Genomic DNA, 19,573 nt, shown 5'->3' on the forward strand with positions numbered 1-19,573 from the left:
CCCCCGCCATTGTACTTTCTCCGTCTTGACAGCGGCGGCTAGCCGAGGCAAAACGCTGCAAGATGGACGAATCTCTGCGGCATTTTAATCCCAATCCGACTTTGTCGGCCAGTCTGTTGTCGCAAGGGCTATTTTGGTGAGTGGTGTTGCCTTCCCGTTTAGATGAAAATCTGTCGGTCTTTACCAGTTGCCATGCCATGTTCTTTTCAACGTTTATTGAAACTTAATGTAGGCAACACTGATTTTCTACACATCATTTATTTCGTCTAAATTCACACGATTTACCACTGTACCCTTTTACTAAAATGTTATTGATGTTGACAGTTGTTTTTATGGTAGTATTCTGCCTGTAAGATAGGGGGAGAGAGAAATCAGATAACCTCGCAAGATAGGGGGAGAGAGAAATCAGATAACCTCATGGAACTCTGTTACAGTGTTAGTGTTAGCAGATCCGTATGCTTTTTGATATTTACCACAAAACACATCTCACATAATGATCAAGATCTAGTCATATGTTACTTAACACTGTATCTCTTTATATGTATATATAACAGGCTACTCTCTGTGATAGATCACACACTGTATGTGTCTCCCATAATTTGTCTTCTGTAATGGCGTGCTACTGCTAGCTGTATTAATGAAGTTATTGATGGAAACAGATCATGAGTTGAAGAGCGAACAATTGATATGGTTTACTTCACAACATTTTTTCATTCTGTCTTTATTGTTTAAATTTCAAGTCCTGATAATTAATTAATGCTTGTTTAGTTTTACTTAGTTTAACTTTAACTTTAAGTCAATTACGCCTTGACATGTGAAACAATGATTATCATTAAGAAACAATGTCTTTGCAAAATGTACGGCTTCCATAATTTAACTGCTAACAGAGACCAAGATTTCCTTTCAAAGAAAGTCATTAGCCTGCCAGATATTTTGTTGGCCCGGTACATACCACACACAAAAAGTATGACTGTCAGATTTCTTTTTAGTAAAGTGAGTAACATAATTAAAATACATTGTAGCTGTGATATGACAGAAAACGGTCAGTGTCAGTGATGAATCTTTAGGCTTTCCCAGCTGGTGTCTTATCAGTTATCTGGCTTAAATTTGCAATGTTCTTTGCGGAAGCTGTACTGATTGAGTTAAAGATTATGAGCAATCCGTTTTCTGCGACTTGATATTGCCCAACTTGAGCAATATATTCTTATTGTAATTGTATGTCTTTCTGTGTTCTTGGACATTTTCAATATAATGAAACTCACCATCATCCCCTTATCAAACTCCGGCCCCTTCCCGCTATCAGCATTCACTCACTTTCTCGGCATCAGTCTTCAAGTTATTCTTTGCTATGGATTTAGAATCAGTAGCAATCGTAAAAACAGTTGAAGCGCGAATGAAACATCAGAAGCGCATCTGAGACAGGAGAACTTGTTCGACTAGAATAGCGGCGTTTTTTCAGGACACAAAGTTCATGCATTGGCAGTATTTATTTAGTTTGAAACTGGATAGTACAACTGAACGTTTTGCATTTGACCAGAATTTTCACTGGCAAGCTGCAGGTTCTACTAGCCTGGCAGAGTTTTTACTCCTTCCTGGCTATGGGCGGACGATTTGGCCATCCCTGAGACTGTATGGAACCAACATTCATAATTCTTTCTTTCTTTATTTGGTGTTTAACGTCGTTTTCAACCATTCAAAGTTATATCGCGACGGGAAAAGGGGGGAGATGGGATAGGGGAAAGTGGGGAGATGGGATAGAGCCACTTGTTAATTGTTTCTTGTTCACAAAAGCACTAATCAAAAAATTGCTCCAGGGGCTTGCAACGTAGTACAATATATGACCTTACTGGGAGAATGCAAGTTTCCAGTACAAAGGACTTAACATTTCTTACATACTGCTTGACTAAAATCTTTACAAACATTGACTATATTCTATACAAGAAACACTTAACAAGGGTAAAAGGAGAAACAGAACCGTTAGTCGCCTCTTACGACATGCTGGGTAGCATCGGGTAAATTCTTTCTCGTGCCAACCAATATGGGACTCCCCCTAACCCGCGGGGGGTAACATTCATAATGACAATGACACAAGAAATAATGTTTGTAGTAAATAAGACTAAAGTAGTGAGTGACATGAACATGAATAGCGTTAATGAAACATATCTGCTGTTGGCCTTTAGCAAAATAGGCTGACATGTCAAAGTTAATGTGAATGTTTGGTTTTGTCCTACATTTAATAGTTTTCATACTTAACCTCCATAAGCTCTTTTTTTGTTTGTTTTTGTTTGATTAGAATGGATAGTCACAGCAGTTTCAATCATCCTCCCTGTGATAACAGTGATCTGCGCTAGATATCTTTCAATGACATCATGAGCTGACCACAATGCTCTCACAAAAATCGGTCAACCTGCCAAGGCAACCAGTCAAAAGGCAAACAATGATTAAATCAATGTTTATCAATGCCATTGACAAGCAGACGTTTTCTGTGGAATAAATTCTGGTCATTTTTGAGATTTGGTTAACACAACCTTGCGACACCAAGCCTCATCAGTTTGTTTTCCATGAGACAATGGCAACATCCTATCAACATGACACCTGTCATAACAAACCATGCATCTCTCTCTCTCTCTCTCTCTCTCTCTCTCTCTCTCTCTCTCTCTCTCTCTCTCTCTCTCTCTCTCTCTCTCGTACAGACCATGGATTCTTTATAAAGGATTTTATTTTCCACTCTTTATTTTTACCCTGGTCAAACCAATTAACAATGGTCAGACCAATTAACAGAGTGAATAATAACAGTAATGAGTTTATTGTTGGGCATTGTAAACTAAAATGTGCAAATATGAGGTGTGAAATGTACAGTCGAACCAACTTAAAACGAACACGCTAGTTACGAATTTTGACTTATAACGTATTAGTTTTAAGTTCCCAACTGAATACCTCTTTCTTCATGCTTAAAAAAATGCTTGAAACGAATTCTTTGTAACGAATTTATGCTTATAACGAGCACTTTTTGGATTCCCAAGCATGCATAATGTCTGTAATTTACTCACGCTTATGGCGAAATCTTTAAACTCGTCCCGAGATCGACATATCATATCATTTGCATAAGGAACCCCTCTTTTAACAAACACGTTTTCATCGCCCCAGAGCCGCTTTGTCTCTAAAAGTCACAAGGCTACAAGGATTTGTATGTGAGGCAAGGTCAAAGGCAGGTCCATTGTGATGGCTGGGTGGCCTTCTTTATAGACACTGACCTTCTTCCCAGGGGTCATTGACCCAGTTTTAGCTATGGGAGGTGGCTCCCCTTTCATATGAGAGAGGAAACACTTCCTGCACCCGGGGTCAGTGACCGAGTTTAACCTATGGGGAGTTTAATCTATGGGGCGGTCTCTTTGATGTCTTGAGAGGAAACTTGGCCAGGGTAGTACATGCACCAGAACTGGTGGACACCATGAAATCGGAGATTGATCAGAATGTGCATGTACATGCTTTTACACGACTTTTTAAATTTTACTTCTAAAATTGTGACAGTAAAAAAATCAATCAATTCTCTTAATGCGAATTTCGGTTAAGACGAACTTATTTCCCGATCCCCAGTGATTCGTCTTAAGCGAGTTCGACTAGTTGGATCAAGAAGATTTGTAAAAAAAAAAATGCTTCATTAAGATTTAAACAGAAACGTGTGTTAGTTTAACATCTGATTACAAAACTATTTGTCGGTCAAGAAGTGTCATCGATAGTTGCTGATAGTGATACAGCAGTATTACATTTTTACCCTTTGTGACATAGTTTTCAAATCAACTGCATTGACCTTGTACAGCAGATGTTTAGTGATTCAGAAAAGTGATCTACCTAGAATTTTGAGTTCATGCATTCCATAACTGAGGGTCTCCGAACTGTGTGTCCATGCATCCTATGCGCACAAGAAGCCGAAAAAAAGTACTTGAAATTCTTGAAGGGGGGTGGGTGGGTGCAATGTACTATTTAAGACTGAAAAGAGCAGGCCCCGGGATGCACTATATTTGGGTGAGTAGCATTGATACTGATTTTTAGACTGTAATCATCTACATGTATTAGTTTCCATACAAAATGGTCACGAAGACGTAGTATTTTAGATTTTCAGTTCATTATGTCTGTCCATTTTACTCCATTATAAGAATCCTTCCCTTTTATTAGGTCTCCGATTTCCAAGCTTTTTAGGGGGGTGTCCTAGGGCATCCTTTCTTCGATCAAAATAAATCTGTACACTTAAAAGACAGTGGAGCCGGGCCCTTTTAAGAAACCCCATTATTACCATTTGAAGGGTCGTACGTACTGTATCACTATCAGTTGTTACAATTAACTTAGGCCCAAAAAAAAATAGTCTGTTTACGGTAACCCGACCGAGCCTATTTTCTTCGCGCGACCCTAGACTTTTTTTGGGGGGGCATTTGGAAAAAAAAAGAGTAAAAATATGGTTTTTTGGAGAGAAAAAAAATCCTGACCTACCGACCCTATTTTTTTGGGCCTATGTTACCGTAAACAGACCTATTTTTTTTTTGGCCTTATCTTGTTTTCCCAGGAGTCAATCTATGTCACTAGTAATAGTATGTGTTTCAATTTCAGTTAAAAAAAGAAAAGATAGCATAGATACATCCCCTTGGGGAAAGGAAGTAACTCATTTATCATGTGACCTATATCTATCAGCAAAGAATATGGAGAGAGAGAGAGCTAGAGCTTGAGAAATAGAAACTAATACTATTGCACCAGCTTTGGAAATAAACCATTACATGCTCATGGGCTTGGTTGGAGAGAGATAGGAGTTGTGACAGTGCCATACACTTCAATTATAGGTCCATATGGGAAGTAGAAACTATTGCACCACCTTTGGAAATAAGTGGTTTGTAACATTCTCATGGGCTTGGTTGTCCCAATTTCCCTGACAATCATTGTTGCTGGCCTTTTTCATCAGAATGTGTGTGCTCAGTTTGATACCGTGGAAGCCCTCTTTAGGCCCTATGCTAATTCCAAATGTTTTTGTTAATAACATATATTGTATGCAAATTTACTTTTATTTTTAAACTCCTGAGAAAATGATAGTTGGGGTGTTTTGCTGTGTTGTCATTTATTTTTTTAATTTTTATTATATATCATTGCTGGGAAATTTGATTCGCTTTCTCCCCGTGGAAAGCTAGCAGCAACAATAGCCCCCTACCCAGGTGTGTTCGTATTTAGGTGTAATCAGCCACTTGCACTATTATTATGGCAGACTGACTGAGGTCTTTCACGTGCCACTGTGGTGACATGGGGTTGGGACATGGATACCTTCTCTAAGTCTGCACGGAAGGTAGTCTTGACCCTTGCCCGTCCCGGCCTGGATTCAAACCCGTGACCTTTGAAGGATCACATATCACATTTAAGTCAAGTTCTCTACCAACTGTCAGGTGCCTGGTCCTTAGATATCAAACTCAAATATGAAAACTCGATAGTACAGTACTCGAGGATAATGCTTTGTAGCATTAGGTCCATGTGGTCCTGTCTAACAGTTAATCCTTGCTAGTCTGCACAATTTGCATAGAAGGAAATATGAGAGGAGACAGACAGACAGGGGCGGGGAGGGCTGTAGGAAAAAACAGATTGAGTGCAGCAAAGCTTCCATCTCCTCAAAAGATGTTACATGTACATCCAAAAAGGCAGGTCTTTGTCAAAGTGGTAGTATAGTGTTTAAGCTATACTAAGGTTTGGTTTAGCAAGATAATATCTTTGTGTTCTTTATCAAAGCATTACCATGAAGGTGTGGTTTAGTTTAAGGGGGCAGGCAGGAGGAGGGAGAGCTATTTTGGAGAGTCAGGGAATCGTGGGGTTCTTTTGTTTCTGTTTTTTCAATGTTCACAGTGTTGTGTCACCAGTTGCTGTTATTACTTAGGGAATTGCACCTAGTAAACTTTTTCTCCTTAACTGGAGTACAGAATAATCCAGGCTACCACCGATGCTCCCCAGCATGTCGTAAGAGGCGACTAACGGATTCTGTTTCTCCTTTTACCCTTGTTAAGTGTTTCTTGTATAGAATATAGTCAATTTTTGTAAAGATTTTAGTCAAGCAGTATGTAAGAAATGTTAAGTCCTTTGTACTGGAAACTTGCATTCTCCCAGTACGGTAATATATTGTACTACGTTGCAAGCCCCTGGAGCAAATTTTTGATTAGTGCTTTTGTGAACAAGAAACAATTGACAAGTGGCTCTATCCCATCTCCCCCCTTTCCCCGTCGCGATATAACCTTCGTTGTTGAAAACGACGTTAAACACCAAATAAAGAAAGAATGCGCAAGATTATACTTTTGTAATTGGAGGGAAAAGAATCTCTTAGGAATAGGATCTACAGATGAAAATGAAGAACGGGAAAACACAGTTTTACAAAAAGTATGAACAGATAAGAAATAGCAGAGGAGTCAGGACAGGTTATCAATATCTGTGTGACCTTAAATAAGAACAAGCTGTTTATAGGGAAGTAAGCGGGGGGTTTAAGGGTCACTGAAACGGAAATGGTACTCACAGTCATAAGTCTCTCTCATTTGACAAGAATGAATCCAAAAACAGATCAAGAATCAACCAATACGTAGGGTATTAGTTTATCGGAAGTTTGATCTATAGATGACAAAATAAAACATTGATAATCCAAACGATCAGGATATATTCATATATAATGATGCAATTGACAATAATACAGATAAGGATATGGCGGAATAATCCTTCTATTAAGTTCTTTTGAGTCCCTTGCATAGTGAAAACATTCACTAGAGCCCCCCTTGATGTATCAAGGTTGTTAAGAGAATGCCTCTCTTGTAGATCAAGGTTATTTCTAATGATCAATGTTTGGTTTTGTCATTGTCTCATGATATTTTGGGAAAAAGAACAGGATGTGCAATTATGTGTCTGTGAGTGTGAGTGAGCTGGTGTCCAGCTTTGTAATGAACCGGCACGATTGGCCTAGTGGTAAGGCGTCCGCCCCGTGATCGGGAGGTCGTGGGTTCGAACCCCGGCCGGGTCATACCTAAGACTTTAAAATTGGCAATCTAGTGGCTGCTCCGCCTGGCGTCTGGCATTATGGGGTTAGTGCTAGGACTGGTTGGTCCGGTGTCAGAATAATGTGACTGGGTGAGACATGAAGCCTGTCATGTGCTGCGACTTCTGTCTTGTGTGTGGTGCACGTTATATGTCAAAGCAGCACCGCCCTGATATGGCTCTTCGTGGTCGGCTGGGTGTTAAGCAAACAAACAAACAAAAGCTTTGTAATGCCTATAAAGTATAAACAGTTTGTCATAGCTGTCATAGTGTGGAACAAAAACAGGATGTACGAGAATAAATTTGGTTGCCTGTGTGTGTGTCTTGTTCAAATGGTGGATAAATGCAGTATTGCATGCACAGCGAGAGCTAATCATCTTATGACACAGCTGAGAGAGTTCTGTTATACGTGCTGCGGGGGGTGCATGTGTAATTGTGCAATTTATTATGAATGGATATATAGCTACTCATCTGATCCTCACCACAAAAGCCTATAGACATTTACCGACACATTAATGTTTAGTGTATCACTATCAAACAAGCTGTAAGAAATCAATAAAGGTGACATTATTGCAGACTCATAAATGTCATCATTTGAATTAGCAATGCTTTATCTATTCCATAATAAGAATAACCCAGCTCTGTTTTCTCGTGCCTTTGATATATCCGGTGTCACTGGCAATGTATAATATATATATATAACTAGATGAATACCCGCTTCGCCGGGTACGGCTTCGCCGGGAAGAAGTCGAGCCAAATACCCGGCTGCGCCGGGGACCCGGCTTTGCCGGGTGTACGACGGCTTTGCACGAAGGAAGGGAGATAAACGCGCAAAACACTGGAGAAGAGTAAAAATAGTATAACGGGAATATGGATTGAGCGTTGTCGACAGTGACCTTCTAAAAATAGAAATGGGAATATGGATTGACGCCACACGAAGGAAGGGAGATAAACGCTGAAAACACTGGAAGGAAGAGTTACTGGGAATGGATCCAGAAAAAAACCAAAATCAGTTCAGCGCTGCGCGCTGAGAGCACGTGTTGAAATATCTCATCGAGCAGGTTGTGTCCGGGGTCTACCTGAATATGCCCACCAAATTTGAAACAGATCCATCGAGAACCTTGGGCGTGCATCGTGGACACACACACACACAGACACAAGTCGTATATATATATATATAAATTATATCTGTCCAGGCCTTTACTATACATGTACTGTAGCAAGGTTTTCAACTTTTGTCTCCTGGAGATGCCATGTTCGCCTTTAACACTTTCTACCCCACCTATGTTGACCAAGTTTTTTTTTAGCCGAGACCAGCTGTGCTGCAGCAGGTCACTCAGAATTGTAGTAACTGTGTAGCAACTGTATAGCGACACGATGCAATGCAGGCGTTAGATCGACTGAAGTGACTGTGTGTCTGAAAATGGCTGTGGACAGAATAGTTGAAAAGACACAAAATTTGAATAAGATATGAATAAAACATGGTTGCAAATTGTTTTAAATTATGCCCAAAGGCACCTAACATTCAACTTAAATGTACGTCTAGAGTCGTTCTTGTTGATTTTAATAAGCTGGCAGTCTGGGGCGCCAACAGAAGACTTTCCAGGCAATTCATTTGGGAGAACTGTGAAGTGATTGTGGAGTTGAAGGAGGCATACAAACAAAACAGCAAGGTGTAATGCCAGCCACAGGCGCCAGAGCCAATGAAAGGTGTATCAGAGTGGTTCTCTGTGTTGTTTGTGAAGGTGAAATGTGAGGATTTAAAGAGAACAATAATATATTCGTTTCAGGGGACTTCACTATACCAGTAGTCACAGAGTTGAAGGAGGCCTACAGAACAAACAAGTTTTTATAATTTTATTAGTGAGTATTTCTACGCACATACCCTCCCAGAGGGAGGCTCATGGCGTTTACAATATGCCGTTTGAGATGGAATTTTTTACACAATATATCACACATTCACATCGACCAGTAAATCTCAAGCGTGTTAGGCGAGTATATACTTTTCACGGCCTATTATTCCAAGTCACACGGGTATTTGGTGAACATTTTTTATATATGTCTATACAATTTTGCCAGGAAAGACCCTTTTGTCAATCGTGGGATCTTTAACGTGCACACCCCAATGTAGTGTACACGGGACCTCGGTTTTTCGTCTCATCCGAAAGACTAGCACTTGAACCCACCACCTAGGTTAGGAATGGGGGGAGAAAATAGCGGCCCGACCCAGGGTCGAACACGCAACCTCTCGATTCCGAGCGCAAGTGCGTTACCACTCGGCCACCCAGACCCTTAATAAAAAAATAATAAAAATACCTAATCTAAATTTAGATCCAAAAATAGGCCAAGACCACCCGGGTCCGAGTACGAAATTAATTCGTAAAAAAATCGCAGTTCTTGACTCTTTGGGTGCAAGTCAATGAAACTTGGTAGTTCTTCTAACCGATGGCTGCCTGAGGTATGACTAAAAGCCCCAGGGGCTCCGTGCACCTGTATTTGACAAGTTCAGTACCTTTAAGACACACAGGCACCAGAATGCATGTCACTGTCAGAGTTAGCCGCTCTGTTATTGTATACTTTAAAAATTCAAATCAGTGTGTATGAATATTTCTAACTGTCTTTTGCATCAGATAAGTAACAATTCAACACCATGGAAATTGACAGGATGTTGAACACCACTTATCTATGTAGGAATCTGATCCCTTGGGTTGGGTCTTGTGCCTGTGCCTTAATCTTGAAGTACCTCTCATTACTGTGACCTGGTTAAAAGGAACTTGATTTCTCCAGTACTGAAGGACATAGAGATTAGGTGTGAAACCTGCCATTAGATTTGGGCTTAGGGGTATTGTTTTAAGTCTTAGCATACCTTCCTCTCGTTTTGAAGTTTTAACAGTGAAGCTATAGCTAGTGTTTCTTGTCACTGTTTTTGTAGACTCATGGTACAGTGTAATACTGGCTCACCCCTTTTAAGTTTTAGCGTGGGTGGGGACATAGCTCAGTCAGCAGTGCACTGGCTTTGTAATCCAATTCGTCGCTACAGGCGTGGGTTCAAATCTCACGTTCGTCGAGGTATTTATTTCCCAGGGTCAATTTTGTGCAGACTCTTGAACGACGGTGTCCAAACTGCCCCGTGAGCACACAGGTGCACGATAGATATTGTAAAGCTCACAGCGAAAGTACGTCTCAGGGCTTGGAAAACACTAATACACGCACTCAGCATCTCTCGCCACTCATTATCATGATCATATCTAATTGATTCTTTGACGAGAAGAACCTAATGCGGGTATGTTGAAGAAGACAGCCGCAGTCTGGGCTAATGTTCTAATCAAAATATTACACCATATGATTCTCAAGTCCTGTCCCAATAGAGATCAAATGGTCTCAGCTTCGGGTGTTAAACTCCATTAGTCAAGTCCCCTTTTAGGACCAGTCAAACAAAACTGCAAAAATCAGGTCTTTTTTTTAAATGGGGGTATAAATTAAGACTTTATGAACAGAAAAATCTTATAAAGGCAATAATAGTTCTTATACAGGAGATATTTTATTTAAAGCCTTAATCAGGAAGGGGAGGGGGGGGGGGGGGTAATCGTAAAAGCTAAGTTAATTCACTGTAAACTGTCAGGAAGAATCATGGTCGCTGGTTATTATTCTCAGCATTTCTTACTCTTATTGTGAGTAGTTTAACCTTGATACATCACACCTCAGCCCTCAGGCATCTGCACTTGATTTGCTTGCCAAACAGAAGCTATTAACTTTCTTTAAAGGAAAAAGTCAGTTGATCTACTTGTTCTCAAGATATTAGCAGTTGAAGACAGAAACTATGGGCTGTAGGGCTGGCTGTTGTATAACACACGAAGTCCATCGGATATCTATAATCTATTGAAGTGGAACTGATATCTATTGAAGTGGAACGGATGCAGCTGAAAGGGTTTAACAGCTATCAGCGCTGTCACTTTAGTGGTCCATTCTGTTGTGGCAATGAGTATAGAGCTCACTTATAAATGCGTGGTGAAGAATCAAAGCTTTGTTTGTTCTCTGAGAAGTGAGTGTGTCTTTGTTACAGTCAGTCCATTTAATGCAGGGTCACATACTGAGAAGGGGAGGGGCGCGTGAGGTCAATGGGACTCCTTTGACCTAGAGTAGAGTATTGTTACATATTTTGTCCCCCCTCCCCCCCCCCCCCCCCCCCCCCCCCCCCCCCCCCCGCTGGTTAGGGGGAAGAATTTACCCGATGCTCCCCAGCATGTCGTAAGAGGCGACTAACGGATTCTGTTTCTCCTTTTACCCTTGTTTCTTGTATAGAATATAGTCAATTTTTGTAAAGATTTTAGTCAAGCCGTAAGCATTGTTGAAATTCAACTTGTAAAACTGTATTGTTTTATCTTCTTAATGAGTTAACTCATTGTCTCCCAGGTACGATATATCGGTACCCACTCATATGGCTCTATCTGACCCGGTACGGATATATCCGCTCAGGCTGTTAGCTTCAGTCGCTTCCTGTAACGTCGATCTATCGCCTGCATTCCAGCGTGTTGATACACAGTTAATAAAATATGGTCAACATAGGTGGGGTAGAAAGTGTTAATGCACAGTATCTCATTACTGTTAGATTATAATTTATTGTTACTGGTAGTTTGATATTGTGAACCATGGAGAGCAGAGAAATAGTCTGTGGTCCGTGCTATAATTATAAGTATTTATTATTATTATTATTATAATTATTATCTGAACATACAGGACATGTAAAGTGTCTGCCCTCATGATAGCCAGAAATGTTACCCACAGTTATATGTTTCTGTATGTATGTTTCAGTTGGCTCAACCCCTTGTTCAAGAAAGGACGCAAGCAGCAGTTGGACATCAATGACATGTACAATGTGTGCCCACAGGACCAGTCAGAAACACTAGGCAGTGGCCTTGAAAAGTGGGTAATAATTGGGACATAGGCTGGACATCTGTCAATGATTATGGACCCTGAATTAAAAGCTGTACATCTGTCAACGGTTATGGACCCTGAATTAAAATTTCCTGTGACACAACGGATCATTCTTACTAGGAATCAGTCAAAATGTGTGTCTGATTGAGTTCTTTATGTGTGGGACTAGGGTGGAATAGACAGACCCATGGTTAATCTAAGAATGACACATTAATTTGATAGTGAATTGGTTAAATTTTGTGCTGATTCTAGTTTTACCCCCGGGTGGAGATAAAATTAGTTTGCCTTGAGATGAAAGTACTATACTGTAGTGACCCAACTCTCTTTTAAGACTGCCTAGAATGAAAAAAGAGTAGGCCTCAGAGAGAGAGAGAGAGAGACGGAGAGAGACTAATTGCTGTTGTTCTTTCAGTCTGTAAACACCTAAAAAATGTTACCATGGCATGCAGTTGCGAAAAACTGACACCTGCAGTCTATGAACACTTTTAACTTAACCCCTTCACTGCCACAGTATATAGCTATTCTGATGGACACGTGGGGGAATTCGGGGGCTGTGATTGGATGGTCTCACACATCCCTTTTCCGATCATCAAAGCATAACGCTACGAAAGTTGGCCATTTTTGCCGATATCCAAACGATATCGACAATAACAAAGACGCATGGTTCCGGTTTCTTCCACGTGTATAAAGTACACGCATACCTCGCCAGGTTTGTTTCTGTCACTCTGTGACTAGTCGACAGACGATGCCATTTGCTTTGTGTGTGTTTTTGTTGTTGCTTGCTGTACATGACATACATTACGTGTAAAATCCAGTTCTTTAACAGGCAACAAACCTTGCAAATTTCCAGAAGCTGCAATCTGAAGCGGCGACCTATCTCGGATTCTAGCAGACGATCTCTTCAATGTTTAACACAAAATCAGCAAACTCTCCTGTCGCATAGAACGTCCATTATATAGTGCATTGTTGAAATGAAGTTACCGGTCTGAAACATTTCGTCGTTTCTTCTGAGACAATCCTTGTTCTCTTATCATCTACAGATTTACCGCTGTCTTCACCACGCGAATTCCCAACAGAAGTCAGACTTTCGAACATACAATCTACGTAGGCAAGCATGATACGTCATGACGTCATATGATTCCTAACATATTGACGTAATGCTAAACATCCTGTTATCTCGAGTTTTCTCCGTAATACATGTCCGTGGGTTTTTCAATGTTCGGTTATTTCCGTGGCTTCATGCGGAAAGGGAACCGTCGTCTGCAATCATCAACGACATGGACCATTCTGGTTCTTGTCGCTGACAAAAACATGATTCTAACACAGAATTTAATGTCAGAATAGCTATATAAACGCTATTGTGTTTTCATCGTAGCAATAGGGTCCGATATTTAGACTCGAACAAGTATAATGCGACTCGTCTTCGACTCGTCGGCATTATACTTGTCTCGTCTAAATATCGGGCCCTATTGCTACGCTGAAAACACAATAGCTGTTAATAACAGCATTTTGCTATTGCTGTGCGCCAGGGCAAATTTCGCTTACTTCGGTAGGTTCACTAATCTGTTCACTGCTCAATCATTTATTGAGATATCTCTTAGATCTTTGGCATGTGGTTTGCTTACACCCTTGGCTATTATCTGATAACATGATCATTGGACTTTGTGGTTGTTATAGTAAAAATCGATATAATGACCATTTTTGTCAAAAATTACAGTTTCCAAACTTTCACTCACACACTGCAGCACGTAAAACCGCAGAAAACCCAGCTAAAACTGGTGTCAAACATCAGGTACTCACATTACAGCCCATAACAGTATTCTTCTGTGTGGTAATCCATAAATCACTTCTTGTAGAGCTTCCAGAACACTGTATCATTTGAAAACAGGTCTACGAGTTGATGTCCGACTTTCGGCCGCCATTTTGAATCTTATAGATCGGAAAAAACTTCTAAAAATGTTTTTACCACGTGGTACTAACTTATCTGAACGGTCAATGGGAATGAACTGTGTTTAAACCCCTACAAGAAGTTGGACAGTGGTTACCTCCAATTTAGTTTTCACAAAAGTCCTGAAAAGTGCTGATGTAAATGCCACGTACCTAGTACGTGTATGGGTGTAAGACAAACCAAACATGACCACGTATCTAGTACGTGCTGGGCAGTGAAGGGGTTAAGGGACATCCTGTCTTCACAGGTACCACTGTATTATAATTAGACAGAATCACTGCTACAGGTGGCGGGGATGTAGCTCAGTCGGTAGCGCGCTGGATTTGTATCCAGTTGGCCGCTGTCAGCGTGAGTTCGTCCCCACGTTCGGCGAGAGATTTATTTCTCAGAGTCAACTTTGTGTGCAGACTCTCCTCGGTGTCCAAACAACCCCGTGTGTACACGCAAGCACAAGACCAAGTGCGCACGAAAAAGATCCTGTAATCCATGTCAGAGTTCGGTGGGTTATAGAAACACGAACATACCCAGCATGCTTCCTCCGAAAGCGGCGTATGGCTGCCTAAATGGCGGGGTAAAAACGGTCATACACGTAAAAGCCGTGGGAGTTTCAGCCCATGAACGAACAAACAAAAACTGCTACCGGTGAAGACTGATTTGAAGATAGGATAACGATAAGATTTTATATAGTCCTGTTAAGGATACCCTCATGGAAATTCGGGCTGCTTCTCATGGGGTGGGGAAAACGAACTGCCATACAGTACCGCGCTACCCGATTTAACAAAAAACATTTAATTACAATTTTGTTCCTTTTAAATGCTGATGCTTGGTATCGTAACTGTATTGTAAAAAAAATTATGTAAAAAAATTCTTTTTGATAGAGAGTGATGCTTGGTATTATCTATCGTAACTGTACCGTTTTTATGATTCAACAGAGAATGGAACAAAGAGCTGAAGAAGAGAGACGACAGCGGTGGGAGCGTCAAACCCAGCTTGTTCAAGGCTCTGATACGACTCTTTGGGCTCCGCTACCTTCTGCTGGGAGGTATCGTCTTTATTGAGGTAAGCGACTTTGTACAGTGAAACCCCCTTTTTGAGACCTACAGTTAACTTTGTTCTGAACTAATTAAGGTCTCTAAGCTCGACTCTTGCATACTGGCCCTGACCTTAACCCTTTTCTGACTGACACAGCCTTTATCTAGCAATCATGCCTGCCTGAGACTGCCTTTTAGAAACAGCCAAAAAATGGATAACTTCAAATAAAAGCAAATAACTAATCGTTCATCACTTGTGCTGGGCTGTGCATTCGAGTCGTCCATCATAACTCTAACACCGTGCACTAATTCCTCTGAATCGTCTATTTCTGCTTCTTCAATATCATCGTCGTCTTCAATGTCACTATCAGAGTCAAGTTGGAGCTCTCTCACAACCTCTTGTAAAGAAAATCTTCGATTTCGATTCATTTTCGGCAGATAATGCTCCAAATTAAACGTGATCGGGAAAACACAGGAAGTGGTCAAGGGAAGTAACCACTGAAACACTTTTATGCACTGAAAACATGGACTGAGATGTGGATTTGTACGGAGTTTTGCTGTTACGTTTATATTCGTAGCCCGGCAGTAGAGAGTGTTTAGCTGTTACGACTATAGTCGTAGCCCGTCAGAAAAAAGTTAAACAGGAGGTCTTTAATGCAGGTAACTTTGCAGAGGTAATGAACACAACATCTGAAAAAGCAAGGTCTATTTGCATTATGTTTTGACCTACTGTGACAGGCCATTTAACTGATTGTTTCTTGTGATTGTTGTTAGAACGTCGGCTGTGGAATTGATGATGGTGTATCTGTGGTGGATATGGTGTTGATACTGCTGGATTTTTTTTCTCCCAGTCTTCTATTTGATGATGGGCAATCTTCTTCTGGGCGGTTTATTCTACTGCCTAACCCCTTATATGCGCTTTGGTCTCATTCTTAATTTTAACGTTCACACAGTTTCCTTTTCTTCTCATCTTTCAGGAAGCAGTGAGGGTGGGCCAGCCGCTGCTCCTGGGCGGTTTACTGCGCTACTTCACCCCCAACAGCAACGTGCCGGTGTCAGAAGCCTACCTGTATGCCATGGGCGTGTCAATGTGTGCCATCGTCATCGCCATCGCTCACCACCCCTACTTCTTTGGGGTCACCCGCATGGGTATGCAAATGAGGGTGGCCTGCTGCTCACTGATGTACAAAAAGGTGAGTAGTGAGTTGAGGTTCAACTGTATGTACAGTGGAACCTCCCTTTTAAGACCTAAACAAAATTGTGAAGGTTCGGTCTTCTTCTTCTTCTGCGTTCGTGGGCTGAAACTCCCACATACACTCGTGATTTTTGCACGAGTGGAATTTTTACGTGTATGACGGTTTTTTTCCCCGCCATTTAGGCAGCCATACGCCGTTTTCGGAGGAAGCATGCTGGGTATTTTCGTGTTTCTATAACCCACCGAACTCTGACATGGATTACAGGATTTTTTCGTGCGCACTTAGTCTTGTGCTTGCGTGTACACACGGGGGGTGTTCGGACACCGAGGAGAGTCTGCACACAAAGTTGACTCTGAGAAATAAATCTCTCGCCGAAGGTTTGGTCTTAAAATGAGGGATTTTAAAACTTGACTTACTTACTGTCCGTTATTCCGGTTGACATGTAGGGCAGTAGGAGTCTAAAAACAGGGGTAGAATTACATAGGTTTTGACCAGAATAGCTGAAAAACTAACATCTTAAAAAAGAGAAAGTCTTAAATCTCTCTCTCTCTCACTCTCTCTCTCTCTCTCTCTCTCTCTCTCTCTCTCTCTCTCTCTCTCTCTCTGTCTCTCTCTCCCCCCTCTCTCCCCCCTCTCTCTCTCTCTCTCTCTCTCTCTCTCTCTCTCTCTCTCTCTCTCTCTCTCTCTCTCTCTCTCTCTCTCTCTCTCTCCCTCTCTCTTTCTGTCTCTCCCGCCCATGTATGTGTGTAAACGAGTGCCTGAGGCACAAGAATCATGTTTGGAGGCAAAGCCATTCAAAGAGGATTGATATTTTCAAGCTAAATTAATAGCCATCAAAAAACTGCCGTGGGTACACAAAGGTTCCCAAGAACATACCAGGTGACAACATCAGCCAGACCCAATCACAAACAGCTACTCAACATCTCTTATATCCGGCGGTGATATAGCTCAGTTGGTAGCGCGCTGGATTTGTATTCAGTTGGCCGCTGTCAGCGTGAGTTCGATCCCAGGTTCGGCGGAAATTTATTTCAGAGTCAACTTTGTGTGCAGACTCTCTTCGGTGTCCGAACCCTCCCCCCGTGTACACTACATTGGGTGTGCACGTTAAAGATCCCACGATTGACAAAAGGGTCTTTCCTGGCAAAATTGCTTAGGCACAGTTAATAATTGTCTACCTATACCCGTGTGACTTGGAATAATAGGCCGTGAAAGGTAAATATGCGCCGAAATGGCTGCAATCTACTGGCCGTATAAAATTTCATCTCACACGGCATCACTGCAGAGCGCCTAGAACTGTACCCACGGAATATGCGCGATATAAGCGTCATTGATTGATTGATCTCACATGTATGCTGACGTACCAAACATGCCGAGCTACTATAAATAGCCCACTCTTTGGCAGGGAGACGACTCAGATGCCTGTGACTAGGGGGACTACTGTGTCACCCTGTCACGTCTGGATGATTAATGATTTTGATTTTTTGTGTGCAGGCCCTGCGACTGAGCAACACAGCCATGGGGGAAACAACTACGGGTCAGATTGTCAACTTGATGTCCAATGATGTGAATCGCTTTGATCAGGTAAACACTCCACTGGCTGGAAGTTTTAGGGGGTTGTTTGCAGACTCAGAGAACGATAGGTCACAGTTTGACCCGGATTGAAAAAATGAGTGGGTCCAGCTGTTCTGGCTTCGTTCACATAGTAGGACACTTGATGGTCAGAAAACCTACATGTCATGATAAGAATAAGAATAAGAATAAGAATACTTTATTATCTCATAGAGAAATTCAGGTGAGATGTTTCTATAACATTCAGACCTGGGAACCCATACGATTTCGCCGTATTTTGTACGCATGATTGTCGAGAATACGCTCAGTACGGTCAGTGGGGAAAAAATACGACGAGAAAAATTCCTAGACTACTTTTCTTCACAAGTCCATCCTGAAGCCGATCCAGTATTTTGGCACATGATTACGTCACTATATTAGCCGCCGTCGAAAAAAATATAATCGGATCGTGTCAATCAATCAAAACAACCAGGCAAACGAAAGTACTGTATTTGGCGAAATCGGCTCCGAGAATAAACAAGTGAAACAAAGAAGAAAAGTGAAAAAGTTTGAAGAAAAATATCACACACACACACACACAATTTGTAACCAACACACACATGTAGTCCCTCCCGGAATGTGCAGATTCATCACCATGCTGATGTTGGCTACCTATCACTAAGAAGAAGAAGAAGAAGAATGAGCTTTTTTGGGATGATTTACGACTTTTGCGCACATTTCGAGCAGACGAAAACATAACATGGCGGCTCTCGCTCCTCCAACTATCGCGAGACACAAAAAAACGAAATCTCGCGCACGCGAGATCCTGATACATCCGGTGTTTCTCTGTCACGATGACTTGTTGACAAACGAAGATTCGCGAAAGAAAGAGAAAAGCGCCGAGTCTTGAGTATAGAGCTAATAAAGTACCGGTAACCGCTAATCGAGCGAAATGAAAATCCGCGGCGACTTCCATTAGGTGAATGCTATTCAAGTTTAGGTAACGTTTTAGACGCATCTTTTTATAAGCCGCAATGCGATTTTTTTTTTAAAAGTCACGGCTTGTAGTCCGTCAAATACGGTACAGTTTGTGTCAGTAAAAATTGAAAAAAGCATTTGTTTTAAATGTATAGGTAAACTTAATTAACGGTGTGACGGACGCGCATGAGGCATGTTTTAATCATGGATGTGCAAACGCTGTGTGGAGTACGCTCATTTTTTTGAAAATACACCAAGTTTGTTTGAGAATACTCAAAGTGCAAAACAGGGGTTCCCAGGTCTGAACATTGCTTAATGAGATGGTCAACTGGCTAGGGGTTAGATCAATGTGTCAAATCAACAACAACAAATTATGTCTGTTACTGAAAACCTGCAGGCATGGGAATTGTCCGCCGAAAGGCATATTTATTTTTTGGTCTGCCGAAAAAGCAAAAGTGTCCGCCGAAAAAAACAATGGGGAAGGCCAGAATGGTTCTGAAAACTGAATTTAACGACAAACTTGGAGCTCAGATGACACCAAATTGCACAATTTGGGTTCTTCGGAGAAAAAAAAATGTCCGGGGGATGGCATGCCCCCGGACCCCCCAAGGAAGGCTAGGCGCGTGCATATTTTTCAGCCTTTTGTACTTTTTTCAATTCCCATGCCTGAACCTGGGCTGATGTGGACAATAAAGTTACCAACTGGGATCGGGGCGGGGACGTAGCTCAGTCGGTAGCTCGCTGGATTTGTATCCAGTTGGCCGCTGTCAGCGTGAGTTCGTCCCCACGTTCGGCGAGAGATTTATTTCTCAGAGTCAACTTTGTGTGCAGACTCTCCTCGGTGTCCGAACACCCCCGTGTGTACACGCAAGCACAAGACCAAGTGCGCACGAAAA

At 41.6% G+C, this 19,573-nt stretch overlaps 2 protein-coding genes across 2 annotated transcripts in view; both read left to right on the plus strand.

The window, feature by feature from the left end:
- Nucleotides 1–19,573, plus strand: part of LOC138983573 (uncharacterized) — a 122,526-nt gene that overhangs the window by 13,630 nt on the left and 89,323 nt on the right. The window lies entirely within an intron of this gene.
- Nucleotides 1–19,573, plus strand: part of LOC138983571 (ATP-binding cassette sub-family C member 4-like) — a 123,360-nt gene that overhangs the window by 179 nt on the left and 103,608 nt on the right. Inside the window, exons 1-5 of the mRNA XM_070356847.1 lie at nt 1–136; nt 11,854–11,964; nt 14,857–14,983; nt 15,933–16,148; nt 17,643–17,732. The exon at nt 1–136 is cut by the window's left edge and continues 179 nt beyond it. Of these exons, the coding sequence (XP_070212948.1) occupies nt 63–136; nt 11,854–11,964; nt 14,857–14,983; nt 15,933–16,148; nt 17,643–17,732 (618 nt within the window). The 5' untranslated portion in view covers nt 1–62. The remainder of the gene's footprint in view (nt 137–11,853; nt 11,965–14,856; nt 14,984–15,932; nt 16,149–17,642; nt 17,733–19,573) is intronic.

The sequence above is a fragment of the Littorina saxatilis genome, linkage group LG13, assembly GCF_037325665.1.
Source record: "Littorina saxatilis isolate snail1 linkage group LG13, US_GU_Lsax_2.0, whole genome shotgun sequence".
NCBI lineage: Eukaryota > Metazoa > Mollusca > Gastropoda > Littorinimorpha > Littorinidae > Littorina > Littorina saxatilis.